The 11,864-nt window shown below is 50.1% G+C and overlaps 1 protein-coding gene across 1 annotated transcript in view; it reads left to right on the top strand.

The window, feature by feature from the left end:
- The window catches only part of NWD2 (NACHT and WD repeat domain containing 2), a 130,250-nt gene that overhangs the window by 89,607 nt on the left and 28,779 nt on the right, over window positions 1-11,864 (top strand). Inside the window, exon 5 of the mRNA XM_015418172.1 lies at window positions 6,985-7,101. Within this exon, the coding sequence (XP_015273658.1) occupies window positions 6,985-7,101 (117 nt within the window). The remainder of the gene's footprint in view (window positions 1-6,984; window positions 7,102-11,864) is intronic.

Raw genomic sequence — 11,864 nt, 5'->3', positions numbered from 1 at the left:
ATGCCCCCAAAGTCCCCCACTGGGGGTGGAAGATGGACTTGGCAACCCTATTTTGGTTCACGTTTTGAAGCATAGCATTTCTCCAAACTAAGGAGCCTTTCTCCAACTTAAATGGCTCTTCTGTTGGAGAAAGAGCCACTTAATGTGGAAGAAGTCTCCATAGGTTGGAGAAAGACTCCATGGAGAATGGTTGGAGCTTAAAATTTCTTAAAATTGAGCTCAGGACCTTCTTGGAAGTGTATGAAAGACTGCTTTTCTTTGTTTGAAAACTATGGAGGAACATCTTTATCAGTCATTAGGTCCTAGTTACAGTCCAATGGGACCTTTAAGACCAACAAAATTTTATTCAAAATGTCAGACAAAGTCTGCGTCCACACGAAAGCTCACATCTTGAATAAAACTTTGTTGGTCTTAAAGGTGCCACGGGACTCGATAACTTTTTTCTATCGCTTCAGACCAACACGTCTGCCCACTTTGATCAGTCAGTAGATCATGTCATGGTTCATATAATTATATTGTGGCTTGATATTGATGGACAAGAACTGGGAAGTCACCACGTGGTGACTCACCACAGATGTCACCTTCTGCTCTTCCTGGGGGTGAGTTTTATTTCTGTTTCATGGCTAGCCACTGCCTGAGCTCTACAATTGGCTCAGTAGCAGGGCTATTTTTGGGCAGGAACGCACAGGAACGGAGTTCCGGCTGGCACCCGAGTTGGCCACGCCCAGCAGGAACTCATTAGCATAATAGGCCACACCCAACAGCAGGAACTCATTAGGATTGGCTACATTAGGGGTGTGTGGCCTAACATGCAAAGGAGTTCCTGCTCCAAAAAAAGCCCTGGGTTTTGACAACAAACAAGGTAAACAGAATAAAAAAGGAAAGGTGGGTGTGGCTGGATAACCACACTTCTGGTAACATGGGGGTGTGGCCTAATGTGCTAATGAGCTGTGCTGTCAGGGGTGTGGCCCAATACGCGAATGAGTCCCTGCTCTTGGGTGTGGCCTATTATGCTAATGAGTTCCTGCTGGGCTTTTTCTACAAAAAGAGCCCTGCTCAGTAGTATAATATTTAATATCAAAGGACATGGACATTGGCCTTCCTACATGGAGAGCACTGACCTGTCAAGTAACTACTCCCAGCCCTTGTTTCAAGTTCAGATTATTTACTTTTTTTGGCGGGGGTTAGGGTAGCCGGCCTCCAGGGGGTTCCTGGAGATCTCCTACCAATACAATTGATCTCCAGAGAACAGAGATCAGTACCCCTGGAGAAGAAGGCTGCTTTGGAGGGCGGACTCTATGGCATTATACCCTGCTGAGGTCCCTCCCACCCCACACCCCACCCTCCACAGGCTCCACCCCCCAAAATGTCCAGGTATTTGCCAGCCCAGACCTGGCAAACCAGATGGGGGCAAATATGGCAGTGATGATGATGATGATGATGATGATGATGATGATGATGATGATGATGAAGAAGAAGAAGAAGAAGAAGAAGAAGAAGAAGAGAAGGAGGAGGAGGAGGAGATTGGATTTATACCCCACCCTTCACTACCTGAAGGAGTCTCAAAGTGACTTACAATCTCCTTCCCTTCCTCTCCCCACAACAGAGACCCTGTGAGGTGAGTGGGGCTGAGAGAGCTCTTTTGAGAACTGCCCTTGAGAGAACAGCTCTGGAAGAACTTATGACTGACTCAAGGTCACACCGGCAGCTGTGTGTGGGGGAGTGGGGAATCAAACCCGGTTCTCCTAGATTAGAGTCCGCTCACTTAGCCACTACACTAAACTGGATCTCAAACTGTCAGAGGAGACAGGGAAACCTTAAGGGAAGTTGGAAAGAAGCAAACCTCTTAATATTTTCAACAAGAGTCTTTTTACAGAATACTCCAGAACAGTCAAAAGATTACATTAAATATTTTAACAGCGCAATCCCACCTAGTGCTATTCTAGGCCAAGCCCACTGAAATGTTTTCTGCATGTGAGAAATGTGGAATGTACCTTCTGAAGTTGCATAAAGCTGGTTCAGTTTTAACTCAACATGCTTTAATGGCCATAGCAAGCAATTAGTGCACTTTTTAAAAAGGAAACTCCTGAACAGTACGTGGAAATTTTTATTTAAATTGCCATTTTTTTCTTAGCAATTTAAATCACATGATTTCAATCAGTCCACCTTGTCTGTAAGGGATAAGTATCCTGAACGAGATGTTTCTTGGCTCTTGCCAGTTTTCTCCAACAACAGCAATTTACTAGGGCCTTGACATGAAATCATCAAGTTGGGCAATTTTGGACAAAAGATGAAAATTAGGGGAGGGAAACACAATGAGAATAGGTTCTTGTTTTGCCGCTACAGTACATGTGCACACCTGATCGGGCACGGAAATTATTGTAGCTCTCTGCCAAAAATATTAAACTGAGATGATGCAACTATGCTCGGTGCATGGAAGCCAGACCTAGGATGTCAGTCGGACATCAGGTGGTATAGCCAGGCTTCCCTCTTGCAGTTTCCTTTCTGTTCACAATTCATTTAATTGCTGTGGAGCTTTGGTGATGCACAGTGTTAATGCTGATGTTAGAGCTGCAAAAATCCAGAGGAGGGCAACGAAGATGATGAGGGGGGGTCTGGAGCCCCTTCCCTATGGGGAAAGGCTGAAGAGGCTGGGAGTTTTCAGTTGAGAAAAGAGACGAGTAAGGGGGAAGGTTATAAAATTATGCATGGAGTGGAGAGAGTTGGCAAAGAGAAATTTTTCTCCCTCTCCCCAAAAGGTAGAACTCCAGGGCATCCAATCAAGCTGATGGGCAGTAGGCTCAGGATGGACAAAAGGAAAGGCTACTTTGTGGAATTCACCGCCAGAGGATGTAGTGACAGTCCTGTATTTTGTCCTGTGAGTTTTATCCGTGTTTGTAAGCCGCCTCAAACTCCATAAGGAAGAAAGGCAGCAAATAATGTTTTAAATAAAATTAAAAAATAAAAATATATTTCATAGCCGCATGCGCACAAGCATTGGAACCACCAAGAGTATATAAGCTGTAGCATGGGCTGCGGTGGCGCAGTGGTCAAGTTGCTGAACTGCAAACCAGAAGGTCGGCAGTTCAGCAGTTCAAGACCAGTGTTCCCTCTAAGCTGAGTTAGTGTGAGCTAGCTCACAGTTTTTTAGCCTCTAGCTCACACATTTTTGTCTCCGCTCAGGAAGGACGGCTCCAGAGCAAACTAATTCATGCAGTAGCCAAATTGCTTGCTCAAAACTTTAATGCTAGTAGCTCACAAAGTAGATTTTCTGCTCACAAGACTCCACAGCTTAGAGGGAGCATTGTTCAAGACCCGAGTGTGCCACATGACAGAATGAGCTCCCGTCTCTGGTACCAGCTCCTGCCAACCTAGCAGTTTGAAAGCAAGAAATTGCAAGTAGATAAATAGGTACCGCTTCGGTGGGAAAGTAACAGCATTCCGTGTACCTCGGCATCTAGCCATGCCGGCCACATGACCATGGAAACGTCTTCGAACAGCGCTGGCTCTTCGGCTTGGAAACAGAGATGAGCACCGCACCCTAGAGTCAGATTCGACTGGCTTTCGAGCAAGGGAAACCTTTACCTTTATGGCTTCTTTGCTGCTGGAAGGCGCTTGTAAACATTTTGCCAACCACATCACTGTCACAGGTGAGGGTTTTTTGTTGGTCTCAAGACGAGAACATTGGCGGATACAGGGGGATAGCAAGTGAGCTGCCATTGTTATGCTAAATGCATTGGCCAAGACTGCTTCTCTGGACATTGCTTCTTTAAACACTGCCTCGCAATAATGCCTGTTATTCCCGTCTGAGTTAAAATATGAAGTGAAACCACACTGCATCACTTAATTTCTTTAAATAAACGTAGCCGTTTTCTTCCCCCGTGCACCGCCTTGCATCTTATTAGCATTATTCAAATTGGATCTGGAGGCTCCAAGGGAACTCTGAGGAGCAGGCCATCTGCCATTTTATATTCATCATGACTTTGGCTGCCAAAGAAACGAAATATTAAGCAGCAAAAAAAAAGGAGTGTCTTTATGAGGACTGTCTGACCGTATGCCTCGTCTGCTTTGGAGACTATAACTAGGGTTGTGGTCGCACACATTAATTAATCCACCTTCCAACTGGATTTTGCCAGGTCACACAGCAAAGGTCCAGTTGGAAAGTGCAATGAAAGTGGATTGACAGTGGGTTGTTTAGCGTGTGTGACCGCAGCCTAGGCTTCCCAAGTCCCCCCGGGGGGTGGGGAAACCCCCGCCCCAGAGGCCCGTTCCCCGGCGGCGCCGGATCAGGCCCCGGGGGGCACTCCTCCCTGACGTGCGCGTCACCTGGAAGTGATGCGACCACGTCGGGCACACCGGGGGTGGGGCCACGGCCATCCGAGGGAAAACTCTATGGTTTTCCCTTGTATGGCTGTGGCCCCGCCCCCAGTGTGCCTGGCGTCGTCATGTCACTTCCGGGTGATGTGCATGTGGCACGCACGCGCGCGCGCACCAAACACCAGCCGGGAGCCCCCCGCTCCCGGCGAAGATCGACTTGGCAACCCTACCGCAGCCTAATAGGATTTCCAGCCTTCAGGTGCAGCCTGGAGACCTCCCAGAATTAGAACTGACCTCCAGGTGACAGAGATCAGTTCCCCTGGAGAAAAGGGCTGCTTTGGAGGGGGTAGACTCTATGGCATTCTACCCAGTTGAGGTCCCACCCCTCCCCAAACCCTCCCCTCCCCGGGCTTGACTTCCCAAAACTCCAGTTATTTCCCAAACCAGATTGGGAAACCTTACTGATTAACCGGGGGGAGCCTGCTGTGACTTTTCTTTGTTTTGCTTTCCTGTTCCCAAGGCCCTTGCGATCAGCGATGTGTTGTGAGCAGTGCTCCTTCTAAGCCGAGTTAGTGTGAGCTGGCTCACAGTTTTTTAGCCTCCAGCTCACAGACTTTTTGCCTTCGCTCAGGAAGGAGGGCTCCAGAGCAAACTAATTGATGCGGCAGCCAAATGGCTCGCTCACAACGTTAGTGCCAAGTAGCTCACAAAGTAGAATTTTCGCTCACAGGACTCCGCAGCTTAGAGGGAGCATTGGTGGGGAGCACTGTGCTGGTTTCTCCAGTGGGGCAAATAACACCCAGGAAGGCCACTGTAGTGGAGGGAGGCTGAAGCTCCTGTTTTCACACACATGATCCCAATTCATAGTGGAGCCACGTGTGCCTGGGATTAAATTCCAAGTGCAGCGTTTGCAATTCATGTTTGATCATGCAGAAGGACCAGGGCCTTTTTTTTGTAGCAGGAACTCCTTTGCATGTTGGGCCCCTTTTAGTCCTCACCTGGATGGCCCAGGCTAGCCGATCCTGCCAGATCTCAGAAGCTAAGCTAGGTCAGCCCCTGGTTAGTATTTCGACGGGAGACCACCAAGGAAGTCTGGGGCAATGGCAAACCGGTCCCGGTCACACGGCCAGGAAAATGTGGGGGGGAAGCGTGGCTGTTTGCCCCGGAGCAAAATAATGTGTGGTTGCACGATCAGACATCTTGTCGAGGTCCCGTGTTTAGGGGGGAGGTGCCAATCACACGACCATCCTGCAGCGCAGCAAAGAAGCGTCGCATCGCGATCACACCAGCAATAGCTAGGCGCCGCTTCCGTGGCAAACGGGATAGGGTTTTTTTTAACTGAAGTTTGTGCATACGCATGACTGAGCAATCATATCTGCACATCCGAAGGCGGGGGGTGGGCTTACCGGAGAGGGCGACAGACGCTTCCGGACCCCAACAGAGCTCCGAGGCATAGCCAATGGAGGGGGAGGTGGGCCCCCTTGTCACAGCTGCTCTAACCGCCTGCGCAACACTGGCCATAGCGACCCTCCAGAGGTGGTAAGCCTTGCTGCAGTGGGAGGGGGGCCTCTTTGTGTGCATGCCCCGTTGGGTGCTTGTGCGCATCCTGTGGAGACGTGGGGAAAAAACCCTGTTCACGACAGGACATGGGCGGCCGCCGGATGCCACGGGATTCCACCGGAAACGCGATCAAGCGTACCGGGCATATCGCAGCCTCTGAACATCTCTTGCCATAAGTCAGATGCAACTGGACCACACTTTCTACCACTTCTCAGTCCGGTCACTAGATTGGGCTGGGTCTTTTCTCCCTCTGCCATTTTTTTGAGAGCCAGTTTGGTGCAGTGGTTAAGAGTACAGACTTTAATCTGGGAGAACCGGGTTTGATTCCCCACTCCTCCACATGCAGCTGCTGGTGTGGCCTTGGGTCAGCCATAAATTCTTTCAGAGCTGTTCTCTCAAGAGCAGTCCTCGAAAGAGCTCTCTCAGCCCCACCTAACTGACAGGGTGTCTGCTGTGGGGAGGGGAAGGGAAAGGAGATTGTAAGCCGTTCTGAGACTCCTTCGGGTATTAAAGGGCGGGGTATAAATCCAATCTGTTCTTCTTCTCTTGAAGCTATTGACTGTATGCAACTAGACATTTTGGGATGGGCGTTGCTCTCAAAACATAGTGTGCTCCAAATCCATGATGCCACTTCTTTAACCCTCTCAGGGCTCAACCCCAGAACTGATCATGGAACGGGAAGTGTCAATTTCAATGCTTTGCAGAACTAAATACAGCACAGGAGAGGTTGTTGTGTGGCAAATACCATGACTGTGTAAAGTGTCCTCATGTCACAGCCAGTGTTCCCTCTAAGCTGAGTTAGTGTGAGCCAGCTCACAGTTTTTTAGCCTCCGGCTCACACATTTCTGTCTTCACTCAGGAAAGATGGCTCCAGAGCAAACTAATTTATGCAGCTGCCAAATCGCTCGCTCACAACTTCAATGCCAGTAGCTCACAAAGTAGAATTTTTGCTCACAAGACTCCGTAGCTTAGAGGGAACATTGGTAGAGGTGATGGTCGGGCATATGTCTGTGGAACCGATCTGTTCACTGACTCTTTCATTGTCGTCTGTTATGGTGTTAAATTCTAAGACACGTTTAACAACAGTGCTGTATGTTGGATTTCCAGGTGATCGACCTGTACTGGGGAGTGGAACCAGAAGAGTGGGACAGCCCAGAGCTCCAGAAAATGCGCATGAAGCTCTTAGAAGACTGCTTGAAAACATCTGCAGGTCCATGTTTTGTTGTGGGTATAAAAATAATGCTTTTCCTAATTAATCTAGAATCTAGAATGCAGTTATAGGTCTTCTCTCCTGGACATTTTCTCCTTTTTTTAGAAAACCCTTTTTAAAATTCTCCTATTCCACTGCTGTGGCACTGCTTCCTCAAGACACTATGTAGTATTTTGTATAACATATTAGCTGCCTTGGGAGGAAATTCGACATGGTATAGCCTGATCCTGGAAGCTAAGCAGGGCTGGTCCTTGGAAGGGAGACCACCTAGGAAGAATCTGCAGAGGAAGACAATGCCAACATAAGAAGAGCCCTGCTGGATCAGACCAATAGCCCATCTAGTCCAGCATCCTGTCTCACACAGTGGCTGACCAGAGGCCGAGGCCTTCCTTTGAGGTTGCTTCCTGGCTCTGGGATTCAGAGCAGAGGTCATTTCGGGGGGGGAACGCGGGGGATCACAGTTCCCCCGGGTGAGGTGCAGGGGGCGGGGCACACGATGAAGCCCCGCCCCCCGCTTCCGTCCGCCCCGCTTCCAGCCCTCATTCAGCCAGGAGAAGGCAGGAGAAGAGGGAGGGTAAGTTGCTTCCTCCCCACCTCTCCCCACCCCTGCCTGCCTGGGGCCAGGGAGGGCCTTGGCGGGGCTTCCTCGCACTCCCGCCGGCCTTGCAGGTCCACCGCCGGGCCCCTGATGTCAGGGGGTGTGGCATATGCTAATGAGTTATGCTAATGAGTTCCCCTAGGTCTTTTTCTACGAAATGACCCCTGATTCAGAGGATTAGTGCCCCTGAATGTGGAGGTTCCCCTCAGTCACCATGGCTAGTAGCCATTGATAGATTTATTCTCCATGAATCTATCTCATCTCCTGTTTATTTCTGTGGCTCTCACTACATCTTCCGGCAGCAAATTCCACATTTTAATCACTTTCTGTGTAAAGTAGTATATTGTTGTTGTTGTTGTTATTATTTAGATTTATTAATTGCCCTATCCCAGCTTGCACTGGCCATAAAATATGCGAAAGCATTGAAATTCAATATACAACAATAAAGATTACCATACAGAATGAAAATCCAAGATGGCGACCTTCCTATATTTTTTGTCCAAATTCCAGACTACCGGCCCCTTTTCTGGGCAGGGGGAGAGGGAGCTCAGAGCAGAAAAGGGTGGGGGAGAGGAAGGGTGCCAGCCAATTAGGTAACCGTCGCTGCCCTCAACCAAAAGCCTGGTGGAATGTCTCTGCCTTACAGGCCTTGCAGAATTGCATAAGATCCCGCCCTGATGTCATTTGTCACAAAGTTCCACCAGGTTGGGGCCAGGACCAAGAAGGCCTGGCCCTGGCCCTGGCTCTGGTCAAGGACAGCCGGACCTCCCTAGGGCCAGGGATCACCAGCAAGTCGTTGTCGGTACAGCACAAGGCTCTCCCGGGGACATACTGGAGGAGACTGTCCCATAGATACATTGGTTCCAGACCACTCTTAAAAGTCAGTACCAAAACCTTGAATCTGACTCGGGACTCCACTGGAAGCCAATGTAGCTGGTGCAGCACTGGTTGTATATGTGCCATGTGTGACATTCCCATTAGGACTTGCGCTGCTGCATTCTGGATCAGCTGGATTTTCCGGGTCAGTCTCAAGGGTAGGCCAGCATAGAGCGAGTTACAGTAGTAAGTAATCAGTCTCTGGGTGCGTTCAGACGGGCGGCTAAATCCGCCATTGGCCCGGCTCTAATTTGATCCAGATCTTTTTTTATCCAGCGTTGCACGACCAGACAGCTACCCTTACTGTGCGCGTACTCCACGGTGGATTGCCTAGACAGCATCCACCTGAAGGAGCTGCACAGTCGGGGTTTTGTTTTGTTTTTTAAAGTATGTTTGCGCATGCGCATCTGCACCTCCACGTGTACTTGTTTTGCCACGTATGCGTGAAGTTGAATGGTTAAAGCACTGCCAGTGCTTTATTGTCCAGAACGTTTGATCGGAGCTCTGCGGCTGTCCTGCATTTACACGTTTATGCGCGTATCGCTTAGAATATTTAAAAGGCGGCCGCTCGGGATGGTCTGATGTCAGACCATCCCAATGGGAGGATTGCGCACTGGAACGATCAGATGGGGGAAAGTCCGCAATTGGCCCGCCGGGAACCAAAAACTCCAGATTTTAACTAGTATCTTTTAAGTACGGCTCCGAAGCATGGCAAAACGGAATGCTCACGGAAGAGGCACGTCTCCCTGATGTTGCTGTCTGGTCATGACCTTTAGATCCACCAGGCACTCATGCCTGGTGCAGATCTAAAGACCCGTCTGATCGGGACTTCTGTGCAAAGTAGTAAAACCACCTCTGCTTCCTACTTGCCTTGGAACCCCATTGCTCGGGTGGCCATAAGTCGGCTGCAATTTGACGGCCCTTCCCACCCATGCATCAGCTGTCTTTGCAAAAACCCAGTCTTATTATCATCCCCGTATTGTGAGGCTGAGGGTGAGAGAATCATGGCTTGTCGAAAGGCTCCTGGTAAAGTGCTCTCAGACTTGAATGATGACAAAGGTAAAAACCAACAGATGCAGGGCCCCTGAGCCTCTGGTTTCTGCCTTCTGCTTCTTTTTGCCCACTGGCATTTGAACCTCAGACTTGACTGGCACACGATCCATTATTTTCGCCACCACAGTATACCAGTTCTATTCAAAGCATATTCTGAGGCTACAGTTAAAAAGATTGACGCATATATATTGGAGCCAATGGGCTTAGAAAGGTGCAACTCTGCTTAGGTTTGCACTGTAAGTAGCTCAATCACAGTGTACCTGCTTGGCATGCAGAAGGCTGAATTCCTGTACTGTTTTTTTAAACTAGGGCTGCCAAGTCCCCGGGGGGGGTTCCCACCAAAAGGACCCCCAACCCGCTGGTCTGGATCAGGCTGGCAGGAGGAACCCCGCCCCCAAAGTGCCCAGTTCGGGCCGACATGTCCGGCGCAATGACATCACCCGGAAGTGACGTCATCGCGCCGGGCACATTGCCGGCTGATGCTCTAGCAATCAGCCTGAAAACTCTATGGTACCATAGAGTTTGCAGGTTGATTGCTAGAGCATCTGCCGGCGACGTGCCCAGTGTGATGACATCACTTCCAGGTGACATCATCGTGCCGCGCACACGCTTTGCATATGCGAGAATGTCCCCGACCGGAACTGGGTCTCCCCCGCTGTGCCGGGTAAGTGACTTGGCAACCCTATTTTAAACAAATCTCAAGTGGCAGGGAAAGGGGACATGGGGGGGCGAAAGGGGGAGCCAGAGCACACAGGCAGGGGGAACCAGAGGCAAGGGGAGACGGTATGGGGAGGGGGAACCAGCAAAGGGAATGGGATTCTCCTCCCCCAGATCCCCCACTTGTAGAAATGCCAATGAAGCCATTCAAGAATTAACCTGGCTTTACTACTTAAAGCTTACTTGAGCTGCGGTGGCTCAGGTGGTTAAGACGCTGAACTGCAGGCTGTGGAAGGTCAGTAGTTCGGCAGTTCGAGACCCGGGTGCCGCATGACGGAGTGAGCTCCTGTCTCTAGTTCCAGCTCCTGCCAACCTCGCAGTTCGAAAGCAAGAAATTGCAAGTAGATAAATAGGTACCACTTCGGTGGGAAGGTAACAGTGTTCCATGCGACTTGGTGTTTAGTCATGCCGGCCACATGACCATGGAAACGTCTTTGGACAGCGCTGGCTCTTCGGCTTTGAAACGGAGATGAGCACCGCAACCCTAGAGTCGGATTCGACTAGCTTTCGAGCAAGGGAACCTTTACCTTTACTACTTAATTGCATAGCAAGGCATATTCATTGTGCACAAGTCTCGTGACGCCATTTTTAGAACATCGTTCCTATATTTTAAAACAAGTTTGTTTAGTAAGTGCAGCGGGCGTCCCTTGGATGCAGCAGGTCATCTGGAAAGGCACGTGAGTCCTTCTCAGGCCAGGGGAGGTTTAGGAAGTCACATCTTGTGTTGTGCTTGTGGCAGTGACGCTTCCTCGAAATGCGTGCGTCAGGAGAGGGTGAGAGAGTGAGACAAGGGAGATCAGGTGATGCCAGATAGATGCGAGAGTGAGCAGGAGAGATGGAAAAGTACAAGAAGGTGGAGAGAGGCGATTGCCAATCTCCGGGGGGGGGGTCCGCTGGAGATCTCCCGGAACCACAACTCATCTCCAGACTACATAAATCTCTTATTTATTTATTTAAAACATTTATTCCATTTCTGGAGAAAACGTCTGCTTCGGAAGGCGGACTGTGTGGCCTTATGTACCTTACCAAGGCCCCCTCCCTAAGCCCCTGAAAAGTACTGGGTTTGATGCATGGAGAACTCGGACCACAACATGCGTTCAGACGTGTTCATTGTACTTCATAACAAGACACACCAACCGGCCCTGCAAGGCAAACTATATACACTCCACCTGGCACACCTCTGTCCCCACTGGAGGGTTTGCATCTCCCACCAAGGGTGCTATTGGTGGACTCGAGGTGGACTAGGATTCTAGGTCTCTTTTGTGTTTGGGGACCAAGCTCCTGCTTTAACCGCGGACCCCTGGTGGCGATAGGCATACACAGGGGTCATTTCCTGCTGGAGCGCACAGGAGCGGAGCTCTGGCAGTAAGGAGCTCGGGGGCGGGCACTTGCAACAAGCCCCGCCCCCTGCTCCCAGCAGCCCTCAGTCGGGCCACGAGGTGCAAGAAGCAGCCAGGTAAGTTGCAGAGCCCCCCCCCCGCCCACCTTCAGGTACAAGGTCTCCCTCCTCTGTGAGGGCAGATCTGTGCGTCC

The sequence above is a fragment of the Gekko japonicus genome, unplaced genomic scaffold, assembly GCF_001447785.1.
Source record: "Gekko japonicus isolate JY-2015 unplaced genomic scaffold, Gekko_japonicus_V1.1 scaffold55, whole genome shotgun sequence".
In the NCBI taxonomy this organism is placed as follows: domain Eukaryota; kingdom Metazoa; phylum Chordata; class Lepidosauria; order Squamata; family Gekkonidae; genus Gekko; species Gekko japonicus.
Note: the sequence above shows the minus strand (reverse complement) of the source record. Positions and strands in the feature narration are given on the sequence as shown.